Source organism: Ahaetulla prasina, chromosome 9, assembly GCF_028640845.1.
Source record: "Ahaetulla prasina isolate Xishuangbanna chromosome 9, ASM2864084v1, whole genome shotgun sequence".
Taxonomy (NCBI): Eukaryota; Metazoa; Chordata; class Lepidosauria; order Squamata; family Colubridae; genus Ahaetulla; species Ahaetulla prasina.
In genome coordinates, this window is record NC_080547.1 from 8,774,837 (window position 1) to 8,798,638 (window position 23,802).

At 48.4% G+C, this 23,802-nt stretch overlaps 2 protein-coding genes across 4 annotated transcripts; both read right to left on the reverse strand.

The window, feature by feature from the left end:
* Positions 1 to 600: 600 nt before the first annotated feature.
* Positions 601 to 6,807, reverse strand: TREH (trehalase). Of its 3 annotated transcripts, XM_058194108.1 has the most exons (15): positions 6,419 to 6,807; positions 5,570 to 5,670; positions 5,150 to 5,297; positions 4,523 to 4,610; positions 4,340 to 4,440; positions 4,148 to 4,240; positions 3,850 to 3,966; positions 3,558 to 3,680; positions 3,406 to 3,455; positions 2,636 to 2,836; positions 2,235 to 2,452; positions 1,737 to 1,848; positions 1,449 to 1,561; positions 1,212 to 1,265; positions 601 to 1,127 (listed from the first exon to the last, which is right to left on the reverse strand). In XM_058194108.1, exons 1-15 carry the CDS (start codon positions 6,799 to 6,801, stop codon positions 945 to 947), a joined length of 2,085 nt encoding a protein of 694 aa, XP_058050091.1. In that variant the 5' UTR covers positions 6,802 to 6,807; the 3' UTR covers positions 601 to 944. The 3 variants fall into 3 exon arrangements, with proteins under 3 accessions (XP_058050091.1, XP_058050092.1, XP_058050093.1); XM_058194109.1 differs by lacking the exon at positions 1,212 to 1,265; XM_058194110.1 differs by lacking the exon at positions 1,449 to 1,561 and having other exon boundaries at positions 1,047 to 1,127.
* A 92-nt stretch (positions 6,808 to 6,899) lies between these two features.
* DDX6 (DEAD-box helicase 6) lies at positions 6,900 to 23,143 on the reverse strand. Its single transcript, XM_058194112.1, has 14 exons — positions 22,987 to 23,143; positions 21,840 to 22,287; positions 19,873 to 19,936; positions 18,804 to 18,908; positions 17,640 to 17,769; positions 15,772 to 15,918; positions 15,562 to 15,656; positions 15,159 to 15,281; positions 14,536 to 14,664; positions 14,158 to 14,274; positions 13,110 to 13,173; positions 11,733 to 11,834; positions 10,675 to 10,857; positions 6,900 to 10,335 (listed from the first exon to the last, which is right to left on the reverse strand). The coding sequence occupies exons 2-13, from the start codon at positions 22,037 to 22,039 to the stop codon at positions 10,682 to 10,684; spliced, it is 1,452 nt and encodes a 483-aa protein (XP_058050095.1). The 5' UTR covers positions 22,040 to 22,287; positions 22,987 to 23,143; the 3' UTR covers positions 6,900 to 10,335; positions 10,675 to 10,681.
* Positions 23,144 to 23,802: the final 659 nt, after the last annotated feature.

Here is a 23,802-nt window from a genome sequence, read left to right on the forward strand (position 1 = left end):
AATGGTCTCAATCAGTCAACCCATCAGAGTACATTTACAGTGAAAGACCAAACTCAGGAAAAAGAGCAACAGCACACTTGGCCCCCTCCAGGCCAGATGTGTCTTTTTCTCCAGGGCAGAGGACCCTTTGCAAGGCACGGCTGTGCAATGATCAGAGTGGGCCCCTCTGGCGGGATTTGGCTAGAAAAGGGCGACTTGTCAGATCTGACTTTCCATTTTCCACCATGGTGAAGTGGGTGTCAACGATGGGGAGAGGCTGCCTCTTCCTGTGATTCCCCAGCAAGTAGCCCAGAAGCTCCCAACTCAGGCAGCCTTGTGACTGAATCACAGCCCCCTTTTAAATCTGTCCCTGTGGACTTCAGGATCAGCCCAAGAGATCCGCTTTCCTTTTATCTCTCAATTAATCCACCTCGGTATTGCACCTCGGCTGACCATCAGTTTTCCAGGTTTCTCTTGGGGTTTTCCAGCCATGGTCTGAATTGGGGCTCATCCCTTTGACTTCATTGCTTCCCCTTTTCTGCTGTGACCAAGGCTGGTCTAGTTTTTCTGTTTGTTTTCACTCTGCCCTAGAATAACAGCACACCAGCCATTGAGGACACATTGAGGCAACACTCTCAGAACTTTATTGCCCAGCCAGACTGCCAAGGATAGCTGGGGAGGGAGGGGTTCTCCTAGAGCAGAGGTCAGCAACCTGCGGCTCTGGAGCCGCATATGCTAGTTTTGTGGCCGCTCAAGAAATAGGCACGGGAAGGGTTTTGTGGCTCCCGTTGTTTTCTTTTCTGTGGGAAACGGGTCCAAATGGCTTTGAGTATTTAAGGTTGCAGACCCCTGTCCTAGAGGCTTTATGGCATGCAATGGGGCCCCGACGTGTGCAGGGCATGCACACGGCAGTAGTTCTGAGCCACATCCATCCAAGGGTCTCAAGAGCTAAGCCGAAGTGGCAATTACCCTTCCCAGGGGACAAGTCTGTCCCCGAGCAACCCAGGAAGCTGTGAGAACAGGATCAGGATAAGGCAGGCCCCAACGCAGGGCCAGGTGGGAGAGCAGAGAGCGCTGGCAGCCGTGAGCCTCTCTCCATACAGATCTAGCAGTTGGAGGGCGACCCCGTTCGTCCAGCCAAAGCCTTCCTGCAGAGAGAACAGCAGAGTGGGGACTCTGATCAGGAGGAGCTCCCCACCTCCCTCCTTTGGGGTGTCACCAAGACCCCTTACCTGCACTGGATACTCCCCACCACCTCCTGGCTTCCCATCACCTTCGACATCATACTAGAAAGGAAAAGGTCTTAGCAACGATGGCCACTCCAGGCTAACTTGCCCTGAGGGCCAGCGCATGGAGACCAATGGGAGAGGATCTCCACTGGCGAGTCCATGCTGGGAAGGGGTGGAGGAATGATGGGGAGGCCAGCTACAGAAGGAAGAGGCAGAATCTGCACAGGAGAGCTACCTCACCTTCTCAAACATGCCTCCATGCTTCTTGTAGACAGCCAGGTTCATCCGCAGCCAGTGCTGAGCCAGGCTGAAGGCCAGCTCTTGTGCCCGGGGAGAAGAGGATTTGGCCAGGCCTGGCAGGGCAGGCAAATGGTGTCAGTGGATGCCTTGGGCAGGGAGATGCTACCCCACAGGTTTTGGCTAGGCTCGGGTAGGGAGAGTGGCCCAGATGAACAGGGCTGGAAAGGCAGGAGGCAGGGCCAGCCCAGGATGCAGTGAAACACCCTGGACTCTGGAAGGACTCCTCACCTATGATCACCATGTGCTGGAGTGGGGCCCAAGCATTTGGAAAGTCCCACTGCTGCCCCGTCCGTGTCAGGGAGGTGGGCAGTCCATTGGCATAGGATAGGGCTGAACTCTCCTGCAGGCACACACAAAGAGAAGGGCATTTACAGCAGTGATGGTGAGTAGGGGGGAAGCTGCCCAGAGATGACCTATCCTGTGTGGCCGCCTGATCCCAGGGGGTGGCACAAGCTGCCACTAACGTTCAATCTTGGGTGGCCAACCATTCTGCCCATTGGTGTACTGGCTTCCCCCTCAAGAGTCCAACTTTGGTGCTTTTGCAGTGAAGAGCAGGCAGGCAAGGGGCTTTTCTCCTCTGGCTAACTTTGCAACACACCCACGCCACCATACTAGGGGTGCTCCCCCAGAAACGAGCCAGGATCTGTGCAGGTGAATTGTGGAATGCCTGCCTCAGCTGTTATCCAGGCAGCATCTGTCTCTGGCCAGCCACTGGCTGCCTCTTACCTCCAGGTAGCAAAGCGCCTTCTCTGCCCTGCGCAGATCCACGTCACACTCGGCCCACAGGGGGCTTATGTTGGAGGGGTAGAAGGCCGGGTTGTGCCTCTGATGGAGGATGCGATAGTCCAGCCAAACACCGGCCTCCTCATTCCACAGGACAGCAGTGAGGGCAGCTGCCCGCTGTCTCCGCGCAGCCCAGAATCTGCTCGCTTTCTCACCACGCCCTGGAGAGGGCAAGCAGCACCGTCCCTTCAGAGCATGCCTGCCTTCCATGCCCCAGGCAGGTGGCTCACTAGGGCCCCCGAGCCGAGCCAGCCTTCCCCCGGCCACACAGCCATCGAGCATGAGCAAACCCCCTATGAGGGGATTGGGGGCAGCCAGTTACCCCCTTTTGCCCCATTTCTCACCAAGGACTTGGTAGAAAGTGGCCAACAGCTGCTCGACTTTGCAAAGAATGGCGTTTAGGTCCACTGGCACAACTCCTCTCACTTGGGTGTCTTGTAGCGGGTCGTGCAGTGATGGGAAGCCTGGCAAGAACCAGCGGGAGGAGAAATCCCAGCCCGACTCGGCCGCACTCTGCAGCTCTGCCCAAAGGTTCTGCTGGGCTTCTGAGGGGAAACAGGCATTGAAGCAGGAGGCAGCAACCTCCACTATGGCCCACAAGAGCTGCAGGCAAGAAGCAGCTTTGTTGCCATTCCTTGGATCCTAGAGATGGATCTAGCAGCAACTCCCGGCCAGTCTAGGAATTCACGTGAAAGCACCCCGGATGGGAGTCCTTTCATGGCAAACTACTATTTGATTGGCAATTCCCTTCCTGTGATTATGTCTGGTCTTCAGAGATCAAAGAGAACAGCCTCAATCCTCTTCTGTGCGAGACATCCTTTCACCTAGTTAAAAAATTGTGCCCTATGCTTTGCCTCTAATGACTTGCCTGATTTCCTAAACCCTTCTTAAGATTTGGTACCCAGAAATTTCTCAAATTGTTCAAGGGGAGTTCGACCAAAGCGGAATACAATGGAATTATTATTGTACAGGCTGTGACTGGAAGCTCTATTTTGCTGATTCATGACAATAACTGTATGTGCTCTTTTTACCATGTGCTGTGCTGCTTCAAGATCCTTTCCACAATGCCATCTCGAAGCCCTTCCCCTCACCGCGGACCTAATCGGGCAGTTACCTTCCTCTAAGCCCATTGCCAGCTCCACATCTTTCATATAGGACTCTGGTCTGGTGGGGAAAAGGGAGAAAGATTGAAGGGGATCCAGATGTTCTTGGATATCAAGAATGTCCAATTAGTGGGAGGAGGATCATATCTGCAGTGCCACTCACCTGGGTTCCCCCACCTGGACATTGTAGTGATTCAGGGAGTATTGCTTGCCCCCCACAGAGATATTGACAGCCCGGTGGTCTTGCCAGAAGTGATACTCGGCCTCAAGCAGGTGGAGGTTTTCCCTGAAAGAGGCAGTGGTGAGAAGGTCTTGAGAAGAGGGGGGCAAACATTCCTCTTTAGGCCCAATGCTGGAGTGGGGAGGGTACAATGCCTTTGGCCAGTTCTGCAAGCTGAATGGCGGTCCTGAGCAAGCCAAAAGGCCCAGTCACCAGTTGGTTCTAAGATACTTGCCGTAGAAACTCAGTGTCATTTGTGTGGCTCAGGTAGCTCTCCATCATTAGGGTGAGAAGTGGTGGCTGACTTCGACGCTCGTAGTATACCCGGCCTCCATTCGGGACGTGCCCAAACCTGCTCTTAGGAAGCATATGGCTCAGAAGAGGCTTGGTGTCAGGGCCAGACCCCACCAGGCCTCCCCAAGGCTAGCAGAGGAGCTGCCCGTGCCCACCCAGGGGGAAGCCCGTGGGTTTCCCCTCTGCTTCTTGGGAGTTGAGGCAGAAGGAGAAGCAACACCTCTCCTGGCAACCCTCACTTGCTGACTAGGTAGAGGAAGTTCTGGATCAGGCCCTTGGCTGTAGCCGTCATGTTGGAGAGGAGGAGGCCTCCCAGGATCCAGAAGGAATCCCTGCAGGAAAGAAGGTGGCAGCCATGTGTGGATGTGGGAAAGGAGTCGAGGCCTATGGATTGGGGCACGGGTCCACCACCAGCCCTCTGTGTGTCTCACCAGTAGTAATATTCACGGAACCGGCCCCCGGGCACGATCACTGGGTTTGGCACGTAGATCAGAGAGTAACGCCAAGGAGAGGTTTGAACATCGGGGTTCACCTGGAGGGAAATGGAGCAGCTTCTGTTGACAGCACAGCAGCCTCCCTCAGCTCCTCCCAGCCCACTGAGCCTTGGCACTTACCTGCCTGCCTAGCTGCTTCCACTTGGCGTTCAGGACCCACGCCCAGGTCCGCAACTTCTCATCTGAAATCCTCTTGAAGAGGGGGATGCTACAAGGGACCCAGGACGGTCAAGGCAGCCATTCAAGATCCCCAAGTAAGGGATTCAGGGAGAAAAATGTCACACACTTTGCAACCTGTGTAACGTCCCCAAGGCCTCCATTCCCACCCGAGCAAGAGAGAAAGGGTAAGGCACCCTGGGAAGGAAGACCTCAGGGAGCAGGAGATTCCCAGCAATTTGGGGGCAGGCCGGGGGGGGGGGAGCTGGCCTGAGAGGGGGCAACTTGTGGCTATCCCAGAGACAGATTGGCCATTCAGAAACAAGAGGGCTAACTATTGGCTGGCTGCCGGTGTCAAGAATCCTCTGAACAAAGGCCAGGAAGTGGCAAGTGACCTCAGGTAATAGGTGGCTTGTAGGATCTCAAAGACCAACACACCGAAGCAGAACAGGGCCAGGAACCAATGCCATCTTGAAGGGTGGCCAGTGTGTTTTCTAGAAACAATGAAGTTGTACACTGCAAGGGGCAGCATCGTGCCACCTCTGAGAGGTGGGGAATTTGTCACTACACCCCTTCCAGATGCAACCGTACCTGTCTGTCCAGTCTGGAGGCATCCAGCTTTCCAGTTCCTGCCCTGGAGGAAAGAAGTGAGCCTCCACAAACTGTGCCAGCTGCAGCTTGGATAAGTCTCCACCAGGTGTGGCTTTCATTAATTCCTCAAATTGCTTCAGAACCACATCTGGAAGAATGGAACAGAGATGTAGGAGATCTGGTCGAGGGTCACTCTGGGGTGGAGGGTGAGGAGGGGCTAGGCTTGCATTAGCACCCTTCAAGCCAGGAAAGCCTAAGCAACCTGCTGGCCAGCGCACATTGAGCACAGCATCAGCAGGGCAGCCTTTCCGCCGCATTGCAACATACAGCCAGTTTCTCCATTCAGGGTCATCTCTCCAAGTGGCTGGGCTGTTATGAAGGCAGTGGGAAGAGGACTGAGCTCTAGGGGTGGACATTCACCTGGGTTGGACTTCAGTGGCATGTCAACAAAGTCTTTGTCATCTTGGAAGAGCCTGGCCCGCTGGACTTGCCGCAGCAGCTCCCCAGTGCAGTAGATGTGGCTGGAAAGGAAGAGCAGAGCTGGTCTGTATAGGAGCGATGCCCTTGGGGGAAGCAAGGCCAGGGTAAGTGCCACCAGCAGCCAAGACTTCGCAGGGAAGGGGACAGCTGCTCCTTGATGCCCAGTCAGGGCTCCCCAGGGACCAGGCCCCAGATATCAAGCGTCTTCTGGCCAGCTCAAGAACACTGCAGAGCAAGGATGCCAAGGTGGCATGGAAGAGCTGCTCTATGGGCACCCTGGCCTGGGAGTCTGCTGCCATGCTCGCAGGGCACTCTCTTATCTGAGCAGCCCCACCCTTGCCATCTCCTCCTCCTCCTCACCTTGTGGAAGAACCAGATACGGTACAATGTACTCATCTGGGCTGTTCATTACAACTATAATCGGCAAAAGCAGCTCTGCCCAATTCTGAGCAGAAAATATTGCAGCAGAGCTCAAGAGCCTCAACCCAATGCTGAAGCAGCAGCTTCTGCTTCATTCCCAACCAGGGATAAACTTTGTTGTTCCCCCCACTCCCCAAAACTCCCAGGCATCTTCTAAGGCAACCATCTTTTTTAATCCTCCTTTAACTCGCTGGTCCCACTTCATTATCATCCAGGACGATTGGCGGCAGAGAGAAACTCCCTGGGCACACTTGTGGCTTGGTAAGATTGGCACCAGGCCTTGTCTCATCTCTGTTGTGAACAGAGTTTAGAATGGTGACAAGCAAGGCCGTTTTCAGACAACGCTGCCCCACCAGCTTGCTCACTCACCTGTCACATGGAGGTGGAAGGCTGCCTGCCATTGCCTGCCACCCCCCCAGAGCTGCACACACGACCAGGAACACCCACCCCACCGGAGCTGGCATTTCAGCCGAGAGGTCGGGTGCCAAGGAGCACCACCATTCCAGGCAATGCCCACAAAGCTGCAGTTTCACACCCAGCTCTTCATCTGAGTTTTGGGCAGGGCTGGCATGCAAAGTGGGCGGGCCCTGGGAAATTCCCAGGCCCAACCAAGGGCTGCCCCGCTGCTGCTCGACCGGATCCTCAGCTGCCTGGAAAGAAAGAAGGGAAATGCTCCCAGCCCTTTGCAGAGCAATGCCCCTTCTCTTTGTGCCCCCAAAGAGCAGCTTCAGAGTTTGGTGGCGCAAGTCCATCTTGCTCTGCTTTGCTTGTTCTTCTCAAGATGCTCACGGTGCCTGCGATGGCAGGGAAAGAGCGTGACAGACTGTACAAGGAAAGAGTCTGAAGCAAGTTCAGGTCCCAGTGAGCTTTTATTGAACCAATTCTCTTAAAAATAAGTCAGGATTTTATAATTCAGCACTTTTGACAATAGGTTCACAGCCTTCCTTTATATACTTGTGTACATACGCTGTGCCAAAATCTGAGCTCTTCTGGACATTTGCCAGTTCCAAACAAAAAATAATCCACCCCTCCCAACCCACCCCTTGTTGACAAATTCTAGCCCTCACTGTTTGCACTGGACATGGCCTGAACTGAACCAAGGATCAATGAAATACAACATTGCTTGAACTGAATGAAAAAGTATGTTCCCCAATTTTTCCAGTTTCAAGAAAGGGAAAATTGACTTATTTTCTTCCAGACATTGCCACCCCCACATCTTGGTTAAAATACAGCAAGGCTGCATCTTTGTGTTATCCTCCCTTCCCCCTCCCGCTCCCCCTCCCCCTTGCACAGGACTCCTGCATGTTGCCTAAGGAGTAGAGTTGCAGCAGAGAGATTTCGCCTCCGGCTGCTCCAACCTTCCCTCCCTACAGAATACCATGCGATTCCCTTGCAAAGGTCATGTGGATCACCACCACTTGGATTGAACTTTCCATCTCCTACCAGGGGACAAATGATGATTGTGTCCCAGAAGTAGCCTCCAGAGGTGTGCTTTGCACCAACAGCATAGGTCAGACTACTGGTGGAAACAACTCACACCCACAAAGGATCCTGGACACAACAGGGCCTCTCTCCATTGGTGAGATACAGCCAGTCCTGTGCAAGCAAACCCACCCTTAAAATAAAGAAGAGTAGAATGAGATGCCCAAATCAAACTCATCTGCTTTGGTGTCCGGTTTCTGTGATCTCATCCAGCTCTAACAACAGACACAAAAGCAGAGGCTATAAGAAAAGATGCTCCCATCTCATTCTGTAATCATTAAAAAAAGCAAAACTCAACCCACCCACCCGCCCCGCCCCGCCCCACCCCGGGTCATTTCTACTAAGTGCAGGGGGTCCTGGGAAGACCCCACCAATGTTTTTGCCAAAGCCTTGTTTTGCCCCACCATTGAGTCACCTGAGGGGGCAAAGGCAACAAAAGGGCCCTGGAGTTTGTTCTCTCAAAATTTCTCCAGAAGCGGCTGAACCAGTTGAGAAACGGTTGGCAACTGCTCTGTGCATAAGACATCCAATTCTCAGCCTCCGTTTTCAGATGAAGGGGTTAAAAAAAAAAAAAAAAAAGACCAGGGTGGCCCTGGTCAGTATCTGGAGCATCTTTCCTTGCCAAGTCCCTCTTCACCATTGAGAGACGAGGAGCCATTGTCAGGTGGCTTTCTGACCCAAACAAAGCTACCCAAAAATGGTGGTCAGAGGTTGAGGCCGCTGCTCTGCTAGGCGGCCACAGGTGAAATAATACTTTCTCTTTAAAAAAAGCTGTGCTTCAAGAGTGACAAGAGGAGAATGGCCGTGCTGGACAGTGGCCATCTCAACTCACTGCACCACATCAGGTGTTGTACGTGTTCTCGCAAGTTTCAAGATTGCTGCACACTGTTTGCCTCTGCTCTCCCCTCCTTTGGGAACAGCTGCTGCAGAAGAGCAAAGTTTTGCTTTGGGTCACAAGTGCCCCCTCCCCCAAGCTGTCCCACCCCAAGGACTTTCTCTTCTGAATCAGCCTCAGTTGAATTCCCAGCAGAGCAGCTTTCTGTTAATACAACTTTTGCTACGGTTACTTAGACAAAACATGTTCCACTTCCAAAAGGTTGTCAGGAGGCACCTGGCTCTAGGCACAGTTCTCTGAGGTCAGGGCTGGAAAAAGTTGGTACTCTCTCTCAGAACTGCTTAGCTTGTCAGGGCAAGAAGGAGGGAGGGGGTGGGCTCCGACTATCTTGTCTCTGAGCCAAGAGAGCCCATGCTTGCCCTGATGCCTCCTGGCACTCTGCTGCTGGCAAGCTGACAGGGAATTCGTTAGACATTTACAAGTTGAGTAGTCTCACTCTTTCTGCCTGCACATCAGGCCAAACATCAAGCACATTGGGAGGGGCACACTTTAAAGCAACACTACTGGAATGGAAGCACAACCCCGAGGGGGGAAGAGCAGAGGGCTCGCCTTTCCTGCTCTAGAATCTCTCATTAGACAGGCTTCAAACAGAATCACCACAAGCTGGCAGGAGGTTCTAACGCCGGAAACTGCCAGGGCTGACCAGGGCTTTGCCTCATTGGAATCGCTTTTGGTTCTGCCTTAGAGACAAAGGAAGTGATTGGGTCTCCTCTAACCTCATAAAACGACAAATCCAGCTTCCCTGGAGGGTTGTTTTTCCCCCTTGGGGGGGAGGGGAAGAGGACCTTGCCCGACACCCAGATCTTTTCCAAATATTGCAACCCCTAAAGCAAGCCAGGCCTACCTAGAGGCCTGGAGTCAACAGTGCTTGGCATCGAGTAGCGTTGCAGAAAACTGAGCCCCTCTCACCTTTAGCTGCTGTCAAGATCTCTCTATAATCCCTTTAACGCCAGCAAGCCTCATCCAAACAAAGAAAAAAGAAAGTTATATGAACCCTTAACAGAAAAACACATATTTACAGAGTTTATACAAGTATACACATCCAATTTTCTGCAGAACACGTGAGAGGAAAAACCATCATGGCTTGGAGACAGCAAGTGCTGTGTCCCCCAAGGGAGACTCACGGAGGGCAGTCTGTAGTGTTCTGCGAGAGCCCCGGGGGCGTTTTGGGGGGCTCCTGCTGCAGATTGGTTGGCAAGTGGCTCTTTCCTCTCAGAGTGTGGAGGTTTCCCTCAATTAACCCAGGCGATCCAGGTTATTTTGCTTAAATACACATATTTACAGAGTGGGTGAACAGCAACTGCATCTCAATTCCTCCATTAAAAGAAAGTTAACCAAACAAAACTACTGACAAGGGCCACCTTCCAGCACCTGGAAGGGGAAGGAAACAGAGGTGGGGAAAGAGACTTTGACCTGAACCAAAACGACTCCTTGGGCTGTTTCCAAAAGGGATTTTCTGAATGGTCTCATAGCATAAGGCACTTTGCACAAATAAGTAACAAGCTCTTTAGCTCAAAAGACAGATGAGGAGCCAGGGAGAAGTTGAAATGTACTGAGTCGGGCAGCTGTGGGTGAACTTGAAATTGCAGTCAAGTGGAGTTTGGGAATCTTCTCATTTCAGAGTTCTTCTACTCCATCACAAAGAAAGAAATTAAAACCAGCAGTTAGTGCAACTAATGTTCAGTCAGCACACAGTGCAAACAAGTGGGAAAAACAAAAGGTATTTTCTTCCTATCTTCTGCTTTTGTCTTCACAGCCAATTTTTTTTAAAAGGAGGGGAAAGCTCTGTAATTTTAATTGTTCCAAAAGAAAAAGATGAAAAACCCTCAAAAGAGGAGAAGCCTCCCCCAAGAAGTGATGTTTCATATGTCCAGATCAAAGGGCTTTAGCTTTTGTGTTTAAGCAAAGCCTAGAAAAAGGGGAAAAAAACATGACCTTTAGTACCAAGGAAACAGCATCAACAAGCTACCTGCCTGACTGCTGTGGCCCAACCCATTCTGTGTCCTGCCTGTCAACGCCTCAAAGGCGCAGGCTCGGGAGGGCCCAGTGTCCCAAAGCCACATGCCAAGGGAAGTGACCAGAGTCCGGCCAAAAGCTGGACTTAACAACCATACCTCTTTTCCTCTAGATGTGCGCTTTCCTTCCTTCCAGGGCATGAGAACCCCACAAAGGCTGGGACAGGCTGCGCCAGAGGAATAGAGGGCCCAATTCAGGTTACCCACCCGCCAGGCGTCCCTCAGATACCTACGCAGCAATTACGGTTTATCATCTTCTACAGGCTCGCTGTGGTATTCTGCCACATACAGACTCTTGTCAATGTTACTAGGGATGGGCTTAATTTCTGTCCCCAGCTGCTCTTCAATACTCTTCAGGTTGAAACGATCGTCATAGGTGATCAAGTTGATGGCTAGGCCTAGATGGCCAAATCGACCTTCAAAGAGAAAAAGCAAAGGTTTTCCCTCTGGCAGCTTGCTGCACAAGGACGACGTGTGGCCCACTGGTGGCGATCAGTTCTTTCCTCCCCGGCATTATGTAGTGGAGCAATGTTTTCTAGTTTCAGACCATACGTGTGTACTGCTTTTTTTTTTTTTTTCCAACAGCAGCTTTAAATATCATATGAAGTATCTTATGATGTACAAGCGACAATTGTGCTCCTTGATAAGCCGGTAACTGCCATGTAGTTCACAGACTCTCCCACCAGAGAGCTGAACTTGCCAAGCTGCTACCACCTTGCACACAGAGCAGCACAGAAGCTCAGCAGGCTGAACGACGAGTGACTTACAGGCATGATATCCTTGTGGGGGGCAACCAGCCCCTTGCTAGAGGAATGGAATGGCTGAATTGACTAACTGTTCTCCAGAGGGCCCCTCCCCCCAGGATTCCAGCTGCTCACACATGATGCTCCGTTGGTGCTCCACCAGCAATTAGCAAAGTTATGTCAAGTGACTTAATGACCATTTTTCACACTTACGACTGTTGCAGCATCCCCATAGGCACACGATCAACATTCAGATGTTTCACAATCGACTCATATTTATGACTTTCCTGTGTCCCAGGGTCATGTGATCACCTTTTGCGACCTTCTGACAAGCAAAGTCAATGGGGAAGCCAGATTCACTTATCAAACATGTTACTAATGTAACAACTGCAGTGATTCACTTAGCAACTATTTCAAGAAGGTCGTAAAAAAGGGCAAAGCTCATTTAACTAATGTTTCACTTAGCCACAGATATTTTGGGCTGAATTATGGTTGTAAGTCAACAACTACCTATACGACTGCAATTTTTCATTAAATGATGTCCTCACCTGATCTGCCAATGCGATGGAGATATGTCTCTGCCAGCTTTGGAAAATCAAAATTGATCACAACATTCACAGCTTGGATATCAATACCTCGGGTAAAGAGATCTGAAAAACAAACCTTGCACCTTAGAAAAATCTAATACAAAAAAGATGGGCTTAGGACAGAATTTCTGGCTATGTAAATAACACAAGACTTGTAATCCAACTTTTGGATTGTTCTGTAGTCCCAAGCACAAAGAAATGTTACAGTGAAAAACGTTCAAGACTGGATCCTGCAGGTTTCTTTCATTTGATGGCAAAAGGCTCCCTATTTCCCACGTTCTAGTCTCTACTTTTTGAGCTAGACTGCCTCAATTTGGAAAACAAAATAAATGTAAAATGATCCCTTTAACAATATTGCTGGTTTAAAATATGTATTAAAACAAGCCAACATAAAAGATCACATTAAAATGGTTGCAATTATTTAAAAAAGGACAAGAGATCTTTTACATTCATGGTCATAATTGTTGAAAATCTCAATTTGCTTTTCTGACCATATCCAGAAGACTATTTCAGGACCAGAGCCAAGATTTGGAAACTCTGATTTCTAGCCCAACATGAGGTTGTGCAAACTAGCAGGTAGATTCTGGCTGGAGCAGAAGATCTGAGTGTGGAGCAATGGAGGACTTTACTGGCCAAACCAGCATTTTGGACTTGAGATAGTTCTGCCTTAAACACAAAAGCCAGCTGAGTGACTTGGGCCCAGGAGTCAAATGCATCATCAGTCTGATGTCCCTTCGCACCACCAAGAGACCTAAGTCCAGCCCACCTTGAATTCCATTGATTTAACTACCACCAATTTGCTTGGATCGTTAGTAGTTCAAATTCTTATAATCAGTCTTAGCATGCAATAAACCTTCATATCCTTTTGAACTGCCTGGACTCCCTGATTTTCCTGTGTTTGACAAATTCCTTTCTCTCAGCCCAAACCTCACCTGTGGTTGTGGGGAAAAGAGAAGCAGGAAGGAGTATGATACATGTTGGTGCCTTGAGGTTTTTTTAAGTAAAAATAATAAAAGCGGGATATAGGTAAATAAATTTCTACTCTTCTGGCTACCAAATGCAGAGCCTCCAGTGCTTGTGTTATACAATAGTTCTCACTGACAAACAATGACCTGTACTAATTGCAGCTTCCAGATAATCTTTAAAAGCAACCCCATGTAAAAGCACGTTGCAATCATTTATTTAAGAAATGACAATACCTGGGATTCTCCTAATTTTACAATATTCAGCTGCTAAAAGTACCGTAACAAATTCCAAAAATGCAGCATTGAAATTGCCTAGTTAGTAAAGAGCCTTTCTGGACAATATGCAAGCCATGGAAAAAGACAGGATACTCACCAGTGCAAACAAGGTTGCGGCATAAGCCATTCCGGAAATCATGGAACACTCGATTGCGGTGCTCCTAGAAAAGGAATTGGAAAAGTTTTATCAACTTACTCAAAGCCCAGAAGTTCCTAAAGGAAAATCCAGGTGCTTCTATTAAAACATCTCTAAAGGAAAAGAACTTTCTACTTGATAAGGAATGCCTGGCCTGTGGCAGAACATGCAACTCACTCACGCCCTCGTGACGTCTCGTCTGGATTACTGCAATGCTCTCTACATGGGGCTCCCCTTGAGGGGCATCCGGAGGCTTCAGTTAGTTCAGAATGCGGCTGCGCGGGTGATAGAGGGAGCCCCTCGTGGTTCCCGTGTGACACCTATCCTGCGCAGACTGCACTGGCTACCTGTGGCCTTTCGGGTGCGCTTCAAGGTTTTGGTAACCATCTTTAAAGCGCTCCATGGCATAGGGCCGGGCTACTTACGGGACCGCCTACTGCTACCGAATACCTCTCACCGACCCGTGTGCTCTCACAGAGAGGGATTCCTCAGGGTGCCGTCAGCTAGGCAGTGCCGTCTGGCGACACCCAGGGGAAGGGCCTTCTCTGTGGGGGCTCCCATCCTCTGGAACGAACTCCCCCCAGGACTTCGTCAACTTCTGGACCTCCGAACCTTCCGTCGCGAGCTTAAAACACATTTATTTATCTGCGCAGGACTGGATTAGATTTTAAATTTATACTGGTTTTAATGGGTTTTATTATTTATATTGTTTTTTTAATAATTCGGCCATGTAGAATAAGTTTTTTAACTGTTATTTTAGTTTGTATTTATATGTATTTTTTACTTGCCTGTGAACCGCCCCGAGTCCCTAGGGAGATAGGGCGGTATATAAATGTGATAAATAAATAAATAAATAATAAAAACCAGTTGCTCTCCTGACACATCTACCTGGGACCTCTGTTCAGGCTGATTATATGAAGTATCTGGAAATAGATCCACTACTCCTCTCCCTCCTACAACTAGCACCTAAAATCCAACAGATATTAATTGCTCCAAACAGCACACTGACCTGTCTCATCTTTGCATGAATGTAGAAGCAGGAGTAACCCAGCTGGGAGATTTTCTTAGCTAACAATTCAACCCGTTGGGAGGAGTTACAGAAGATGATGGACTGGTTTATTTGGAGCTAAATGCAAAGACAGTAAGTGTTATGTTATATTCTGTTTCTAAATTGCAAAGGAACTTGAAAATAAGCAGATAAGACTATAAAGCTTGGAAACAGGTACACAAAAACAAGTCAATACCTAAAGAACTGAAGAAGCAAAAATAAAAGCTGTACAAGTCATTAAATAAAACTCTTTATCCAAGCAATATTCTACAGGATTTCTTTCACTTGATCACTTTGGTCATTGTTTAAACCCAGTTTATCTTAAATCTTCCTTCTTACCCTGGAAAAGAGTGTGTTGAGGCAATGCACTTTCTGACGCTCTGTTACGTAAGCGTAGTACTGGGTCACCCCCTTCAGAGTCAGCTCCTCCATCAAGTTAATCTCGTAGGGTTTCTGCAAGTGGGAATTCTGAAAGAGAAGCATCCTGGCATGTACAGGGAGTCCTGGTCTTCTGAACATAACGGAGCCCAACATTTCTGTTGCTAAGTGAGACATTGGTTAAGTGAGCTCTGCCCCATTTTACGACCTTTCTTGCAACAGCTGTTAAGTGAATCACTACAGCTGTTAAACTAGTAACATGGTTGTTAAGTGAATCTGGCTTTCCCATTGACTTTGCTTGAGGGTTCACAAAAGGGGATCATTTGACCCTGGGACACTGCAACCGCCATAAATATGAATCAGCTGCCAAACATGTGGATTTTGATCATGTGACCAAAGGGATGCTGCAATGACCATAAGTGTGAAAAATAGCCATTAATCACTTTTTTCAGTGCCATTGTAACTCTGAATGGTCGCTAAACAAATTGTTTTAAATTGCAGACTGTCTCTGGTTTGCAATGTGGCAAGAATAACTGTGCTTCACTCTTTGCTCAATTATGCAAATTTGGGCTCATTCAACTCACCATAAACTTCTGCACACTTAGAGGGAAAGTGGCCGAGTACAACAAAATCTGCCTGTTTTTCGGTAGAGTGAGTATAATGTCCTCCATTATTTGCACAAAGTCTTGAGACAGTAACTTGTCTGCCTGCAAAATAAATTAATACGTAATAAAAAAGGCGGCAGTTGGGGAACTCGTTCCATGTTTAACCAGCCCACCCGGGAGGCCCTGGCCAGAGTCCCAGCTTAGCTTAAAACAATGTTTCTTAGCCAGCCACAGGAGGCCTCCTTTTTCAGCTGCACAGGGGTGGAAGGAGCCCCCATTTCAAGCTGCCACTGACCAGAATCCACAAAAAGCACCAGGACAGCTAATCTGGTGGCCGAGGGCTCAGCTTGTAACTCATGAAGTTCAGTCAGTTAAACGTTACCTCGTCTAGGACAATCATCTGGATATGGTCGACTTTTGCTACCCCTTTTTTGATGAGATCCAGAATCCTTCCTGGGGTTGCTATCACTACATGCACTGTGAGAAAGAGCAGGTTATCAGGCACTCTGATAAAAATAGGCAGAAAAGAGTGTGTGTGTGTGTGTGTGTGTGTGTCGTTTGGGATTAACCCACTCGTCATAGGATGTCCTACCTGTATCATCAAGCCTCATTATATCATCCCGCAGATTGGTTCCTCCTGTGGTTGCCATCACTTTCGCCCCTCCCATGTGTTTGCTGACCTGGATGCAGATCTGACTGACTTGCAGGGCAAGTTCTCTTGTGGGAACTATCACCATTGCTGTCAAGCAAGAGATAATTTGAGGCACTCTTATTCCACGATCCCAGATTTTTATGCTAATGTATGTCCAGTGAGGGCTAAACATTAAGATGTTCAGAAATCCAAGCGTCCCTTCTAGCTTACAAAGACTTTTAATGGAGATCAAATAGGCAAATGGCCTGAATCTGACTGAGTCCAGTTTGTCTAAAGTTAATGGAAGATGAACCGTTCTAACGTTTTATCAGCTTTTCAAAGATTCAGAAGCAGCACCTTCCGAGTCACATTTCTTCCTCACTCACTATACAACGCAGCGTGTGGAGGGTTTGTCTAACATTCTAAAATTGAGAAAATTGCAGTGAAGCTCTCCCAGTGCTTTGGAACAGCAATGCTGATACCCCAAGTCTCTCCAGAAGTTTAGAAGCAACTACCTTTTTATGTTTTGAACATCAGGAGTATTAGAAATGAATTAGTAGGACCTGGGAATACAGAATATTTACTTGAAAAATCCAAGTCCTTCTGGCATGACCTTTCCTTGCCTGCTGCACCTCTGTCCTACTGTACTTTTGACTTTGCAAAAAGACCTAAAAGTATTGATCATCCATAGTTAATTCTTGCATCTACTCTTAAAATTATTCATTGCTAAGGAAGTAGAGTATGACTACTCACATTTTCATACACCACCCCCGAACAAAGTGTTCATGGTTAAACCAAGGAAAACCAAAGCATTCTTTTCCAACCTCAAAATCAGAAGGTTGGCTTTGTGCAAGAATTCTCTCTTCAGAAATTCTGCAGAATATTTTCTTCAATATTGATAGGCAAGAAATGTTAATGATTCTACAACTATTACCAATGAAACCATGGGTTACCAACTGCTTTTAATCAGAACACTCTGATCCTATTAACAAAACAATTAACAATTTGCTATTTTAAATAATCAATAATGTAAAGGCATCTAGAACATGGGTGTCAAACTCGATTGTGACACGTGATCTATTGTGACTTTTTTGCCTTTATGGAGCTGGGGTGGGCGTGGCTTCTGCGTGATGCATCTGGCCCGTTGGCCGCCAGTTTGACAGGCCTGAGCTAGAACAAAAAGCCCACAAAAACAAACCCTGCAATCATTTGGTTTTCTCAGACTTTCTCTGACTAAAACAAAAAGCATTAGGCAAAAAGGAGGATGCGCAAGATGAATTCCTGAATCATCCCCAAACATGCTGTTTTGTTCCTGAGCTTAGAGACCTTTAAAGATACAACTCACTAGACGTCCCTGTTCAAAGGTAGTACAAACAGGAGGAGAAAGGGGAAGATGGTGTCCCACCACCCCATCCCATGTCCTGCTTTCTCAGATAAAGTGGCTAATTGAATGCTGGTTTTGGATAGACTGATTCAGTGGAGCAAACAATGTGACAAAGTAAGGGTGCTCTTAATGGACTGAGGGGAGAGAAGGCTGAATGGGGCACAGCGGTCTCTCTATTCTACCTACATAAAACAGAGACATTACTGTTAGCAGCAACAGCAGCAGCTGTTTCAATGTGAAATTCTTCAAGCCCTTCCAGTTAAAATGTAATAGTGATCCCAGGGATTTACCAATTCCAGTCAAACCCTTTTCCAAAAACATCTATACTTTTTTCTTTCTTTCACAAAAGTGAAGCTGTTACATAACTAGCAATCTAACATGGTCCCTGGTGACGATGAAGACCTGTTGCAACCAGAGTCAGTGTGGCTTGTCATCTTCCACTGACCTTGTATGTTGTCCTTCTTTAAGTCAAGCCTTTCAAGTAATGGAATGAGGTAGGCACCGCTCTTGCCGGTTCCGTTCTTAGCTCTGGCTAAGATGTCCCTTCCAGACAAAGCAATAGGAATGCTCTCCTCCTGAAAAGAAGCACAAGAAAAGAGAAGGTAAGGTTTTGAACAAAAAAGTAAAAAATATGAAATAGATGTTAGAAGATATAAACATAAAGAGTAAAAACAAAAGGAGAAAAGGGCCACACTTTAGATGAAAAGGCAGAAAGGTTAACTGCTTGCAACCATGTCCTCAATCCCAGCTGGGAGAGAGGATGCCAATACATAGTCAAATCATCACCCTACAAAACTAAATTACACACGGCAGTCATCTGGCAACCTACTGACCATGACAGAAAATCATCAGCTTCCTCCCAAATCAATAGGGCTCTGTGGCCTTAACTAGGTAGGCATACACGTGTCGAAAGCAGGAAGAAAATAAGGACATGTGATGTCTTCTAGATGGTCTGCATGACAAACTTCTATAAGTAGTTTTTTCTATCTGCCTCTCTAGACTGAAAAGGTTGGGTTTGGAGACAGGAATATTTCTGCTCAGTTAACAGTTACATGAATTACTGGTTCAAAAAATCAGCAACTATCATAAAGAAGCCTACTGGAAACATAAATTGCTTTATTCTAATTCCATCTACACTTAGAAGAAATAAAAGCTAGATACAAGAAATCTTAGCCCTTTATTCCATACAAAAAGGCCATTTCCATATACACAAGAACAAGTCTTTCAATTGGGATGGCTTTTGCCGAGAGGAAAACATGAAAGGATGGATCCTAGCGTCTTATGCACAGAGGAAAGTGTTCTTTTCCTGGAAAGGAAGGCCTTGAATGGCAAGAGGCTGTGGAGAGAAAAAGTGAAGGGAGATAGCCTAGCCCTCCTTTCTCCACTACGTTCATCAGCCTTCCAGGCGTGCAGAACAGGTCCAGTTCAAGTGAAACAATACAGGCAGAACTTCAGCAGAAGACGAGAGCGCACGACACAGCATCCTGTTGCGTGGAAATCCAAAGCCTAATATTTCCCCCATTATTTATAAAAGGTAAATTTCCATTCATTAATAAGTACCTTATCATAATTTGCTAAACTTGCTCAACCTATAGTATAGGTGACTAACCTGAATAGGAGATGGCTTTTCCCAGCCCATTTCAAAAATTCCCATCAGCAACTCCCGCTTCAGACAATAATCTTCAAACTCATTTCCTTTTGTTGACGTCACATCCTGGAAAAGCAAAACAGAATCATTTAACTCATTTGATGTCAATCTCAATGCAAAAGGCATTCTTTTTTTTTTTTATTTACATTTATATCCCGCCCTTCTCCGAAGACTCAGGGCGGCTTACAGTGTATAAGGCAATTCTGAGGCTAAGCCCAGCAGCAGGATGGGTGCTCTGATGTGGGTTAACTGTCCCCCCAGGGGCTAAAGAAATTCTAGAAAGTAAAGGGAGTGGGAAGCAGAGAAACTGGGCTGAGCAAGGTTTTGGTGTTAAAATCTAAAAGATATGTATACTTGATAAAATGGGGGGGGGGGGGCGTAAATGATGGTAGGGGTGTAGTAGCAATAAATTCAAGGTAAGTTGCAATCTATGCCCGCTGCTGCTGCATTTTATTCAGAACTGGGATGTGGGGTGGTGGTGTAGGAGGGGAATATGTATCCTTTTTCTTTTAGTTTCACCAGTTATTTTTTTTATTTGCATTTATATCCCGCCCTTCTCCGAAGACTCAGGGCGGCTTACACTATGTTAGCAATAGTCTTAGCAATATTTATATACAAAGTCAACTTATTGCCCCCAACAATCTGGGTCCTCATTTTACCTACCTTATAAAGGATGGAAGGCTGAGTCAACCTTGGGCCTGGTGGGACTAGAACCTGCAGTAATTGCAGGCAGCTGTGTTAATAACAGACTGTCTTACCAGTCTGAGCCACAGAGGCTTAGTTTAAGATGGTTATTTGTCTAGCTGCATCATCTACAGCAGGCAGCCATTGCTTGCAAGAGACATTTGTGTCATTTCAGAGATAGCAAGTAGATAGCAATCAGCAAAGCAGGCAACCTATCTCAGTGTGAATTCTATAAGACAACGTGATTTAATCAGTTTGAAACCTTACACTTCAATGAAATGAACATCTGCTGTCAAGCATCAACACCACTTCCTTTCCCATGTTTAAAATTTTAGAAAGCCCTTACCGACGTTTTGATTCTCAGGTCTTTCGGAGGGAGCTTTAAAGTCTTCTTCCAGTCATCGCCAGGTCTGAAGTGAGAAAACTGTATTAGCTACTGGACCTGATTTTGGTCTAGCCAGATCTTTACATCATATGTGATACAATCAGCCTCAGGGTTGAAACATACAAAAATAACAGCCCTTATAATCCACCTAGAATCTGACATACAATCTTCATGACATAGGAAGCAAAGGTTATTTTAAGTCAGTGCACTCAAGTGTTAACACAGCATTAAGCAACCACTGGAGAACGTGGAGAGGATCTGAACATGTCATATACTACTGAATAACTTAAGTTCAGTCAGAGTTATGTATCTTTTTCTCCCTATTTCAAAACAGCAGCCTTCGTTTTAGTAAGATACACAGGATTGATAACATATGGCTGGACTAAAATCAACAACTTCCACTGCTCAAAGTGTATTTGTACCAGAGCTCTTCAGGTCCTTAGCCACTACACCATGGTGTGTTAAAAGCCCAAAAGAAACTCTATTCAACTCCTCACTGCACAATCATTTTCAAATATGAAAAATTCAACAGACCATAATTGAAGTTGCTTTCCCAATGCTGAGCAAGCTAGGGGCACTCCAGAATGTGCCAGGGCTGAAGATGTGTGGTCTTGAATACAAGCAGTGTTTACTTGCCAGGATGCCTATGAGGAGACCCTAGTGGGTGATGCTTCCAGAGCTCTCTAGAGTTGATGACCACAATCTGCTTCAGCTGCAGCAGCAGAAGACACTGCTCTACACTGTCTGCCACTACCTGCAGAGCAGTTACCCTAAGCTAGAAGACGGTTATTTTCCCTGGGAAGTCCCAGGCTCCCTATTTTGTTCTTTGTACAACATATCATCCCACTGTACTCATCCATCAAACCAGGCTGGTTGGAATGTTTGGTTTAAATGAGCAGAGATCACAGGATCAAGGCAAAATGCTGCAAAGAAAGGTCCTGTTAAAAAGAATCAATTCCATTTCCTCCAGAAAAGATATGCCAGTTATTCACACCAATATGACCCAAACATTACCTGTTTTAGGCTGGGTAACTCTTTGGAAGTCTCCTGAAGCAATGACACGATTCACTACTTCCATTTCCATTGATACAACAATGGCACTGCTATTAGTAAGGAAACCTCCCAAATATACAGGATTGTTTATTATATGTTGATTCTCTATTTTAATCAATCCCTATTCAGGAAGCAATCTGACCCCTGCTTTTAGCCAAGGATACTCAATATCAGTTCTGATAAAAATAAAATGGTTATAATGATAGCCTAAAGCCTTAGTGTTGAGTTGAATCCAAGGTGCTGGTTAGTGCTTTTTAAAGCACCTATCCCAAATCATTGGAGCCTTTTTCGCAGTATGCTGCCCAAAGTTCTTTCAATAGTAAGATTGGTGGCATTTAAATTTAATAAATAAGTAAATGTGCTTCTCCATTCACCTGGGTGCAGCTGAAAAAACTGTGCTGGGCTTCTAGTTGAGAGAGGCATCTAGGACCTCTATTGCAGTGGGGGGAGGGGGTGTCTGCAGTTGTGGAGGTTCCCACCCATAGAAATCCAGCAGAGGTAGGAACCCTCCAGGTTGCTCAGCAGGCAGCCTTTCTTTAGGGTCTCCTAACAGCTGGATGCTGTTACCCTTTGCTTCATCCCATGCTAAATTAACCTCTGTGCAGGTTGCGGGAAAGCTGTATTTTTTAAAAAAATATAGTCACCCTATGCAACTGACAGCACTATGTAGCAACAACCGGAAGCAAAGGATGAATAAGTAAAGTATGACAAATGTGGGACAAATAAATTCAGGAATAGCATCAAATATTGTTGTAGTTGGTAAAATGGGTACAAGAAGGAAAGAGTTCACACTCCATCCAGAAGACAAAACTCTGAGGAGATTCTGGGTGTCTCACAAGATGGCTGCCAATGCTTTAGACTAGACAAGTACTCACTTGATAGTGGAGGCCATGCTCTGTGCTTGCTGCTGAGTGCCATTGTTGATTGTGTTGGGATGTTTCAGCTGGTTTATCTGTTGCTGAGCCTGTGTCCCCCCGCTTCCTGGACCACCACCAGGTTTTACTGGGCCCCTCAGCTGTCCATTTTGACTGGAGAGACCCATTATAACAGGGTTCTCTGTTCTGGCCGTACTCATGTTTGCCTTTTAAATGTCTTTCAACTTCCAAACAGTTGTGAGTACGGAAAGAGTAATAGTTTATTAGACTCTCCAAGATGAAGAGATAAATTAGGTCCTGCTCAATATATGAGTCTCTTATTGCAACGCAGGCAAGCACCTGTAAAGTCACTCAAGATAAACCAGTCACTTGCACTGATGCACTGTGGAACAACTTTTTAAAAAGTCTTCTAACACACTTGAGTCCGGTCCAATCTACTCACTTCAACCTGAAAATAAGACAGACAAAGCCGTTAGTACCTGCTGTTACTTGCTGCATCCGCTTCCAAGTAAGTTTGGGGGACGCAGGGAACCTCAAAGGCCCCAGGCTCCCCTCCAAAGAGCGGCCTTCCGGGCATTACAGGCGCCTTCTGGGGGCGGCAGGCTGGGGGGGTGGATAACATACCGTGCGCAAGGCGCCCCTGAACCGCAGCTTTCTCCTGCGCCATTCAATGGACGGAGGTTGGCAAAGCTTCCCCGCCGAGAGACGACCCCCCCCCCCGCCGGCCTGCCAAACCGAGGCCGAGTGCCCGAAGCCCGGATTCAGCCAGCTTCCCCGCCCGGCTTCAAGGCCCCCGGTTAAAACAGCCCTCCAAGGGACGCGCTTCCCCGCCTTTGTTTCAGGCCCAGCCAGCCGCGGCGGCGGCTGCCGCCACCCAGGCCGAGCGTCGGGAAGAGGGCCAGGCCGCCCGGAGGGCGCGCGGGAGGCCTCGCTCCGGAGTCGAGCGGCGAAAAGGCGAGGCGCCCCGGGCCCCGCGGAGCCTCGTCCGGACGGGCAGAGAGGCCCTCGGTCCCGGCCCTCGCCGTGCTGGAAAGGCCCGGCCGCCGCGGAGGCCGGGTCCGCAGCGCCGCTCTCCACCGGCGGCGGCCCGGCCCGGGGCAGCCACACGAGCGCCTCCCGCCCACGGCCCGCTCGCCCGTCCGCCTACCTGCCTGCCTGGCGGCCGCGCTCGCTTCCCACTCCGGGTCGGCCTGTCTCGCAGCCCGTCGGCCGTGGCTCCGCTCGGACTATGGCGGCGGCGGCGACGCGACAACAAGATGGCGGCCCTTCCCTTCCTCCTTCCTTCCGTCCTGGCGCGCGCGCCCTCTTCCTCCCCCTCGAGCCACACCCACCGGCCGGCCGCGCAGGCGCCTAGCCACCCCTGAGAGCCGTCGCCTCTCCCCTCCGCGGGGGGCTTGCTGGGAGGCCTCTCCGGGCGCCCCTCCCGACTCCGCCCAGGGGCGGCTCTGCTCAGTCCCAGCGCCCTTCTCGGGGGAGGCGCCCCTTCGTCCCCGGGCCGGCCTGCAGGCCTGCCTGCCAGAGCTGGCCTCGCAAAGCGCGCATCCCCCGGCCCCGTTTCGGTGGTCTCTCCCGGCCCCGGGACAGAGGGAGGGAGGGAGGTAGTCGGGCCTGCTGGGGGTCTCCCGGGGAAGCCCGCGGGGCTTCGAGCAGGGGACGGAGGGAGCCTGCCTGCCGGTGTCCCGGGAGAAGCTCTGGAATCTGGACCCTTTGGGGACAATGGAAGGGCCTGTGGGGTCCAGCACAGCTCCAGGCCCAGACAAGATAACTCCTTCTTGCTTAAAAGTCTGTGCTGACCAATTGGCCCCCATCTTCACCCATATTTTCAATAAATCACTAGAAATGTGTTATGTTCCTTCTTGCTTCAAATGCTCTACCATCATTTTATTTATTTATTTATTTATTTTATTTATTTTTCGTATTTTTATACCGCCCTATCTCCCTAGGGACTCAGGGCGGTTAACAA

Coding starts and splice junctions, on each gene's coding strand:
- DDX6 (XM_058194112.1), bottom strand. CDS start 22,039: ATGAGTACGGCCAGAACAGAGAACCCTGTTATAATGGGTCTCTCCAGT. Junction 19,937..21,839: donor AGCATGGCCTCCACTATCAA/GTGAGTACTTGT, acceptor TTCTCACTTCAG/ACCTGGCGATGACTGGAAGA. Junction 10,858..11,732: donor CCATCGCATTGGCAGATCAG/GTGAGGACATCA, acceptor TTCTCTTTGAAG/GTCGATTTGGCCATCTAGGC.
- TREH (XM_058194108.1), bottom strand. CDS start 6,801: ATGGACTTGCGCCACCAAACTCTGAAGCTGCTCTTTGGGGGCACAAAG. Junction 4,611..5,149: donor CCTCCAGACTGGACAGACAG/GTACGGTTGCAT, acceptor GGTCCCTTGTAG/CATCCCCCTCTTCAAGAGGA. Junction 2,453..2,635: donor CACTTTCTACCAAGTCCTTG/GTGAGAAATGGG, acceptor TGCCCTCTCCAG/GGCGTGGTGAGAAAGCGAGC.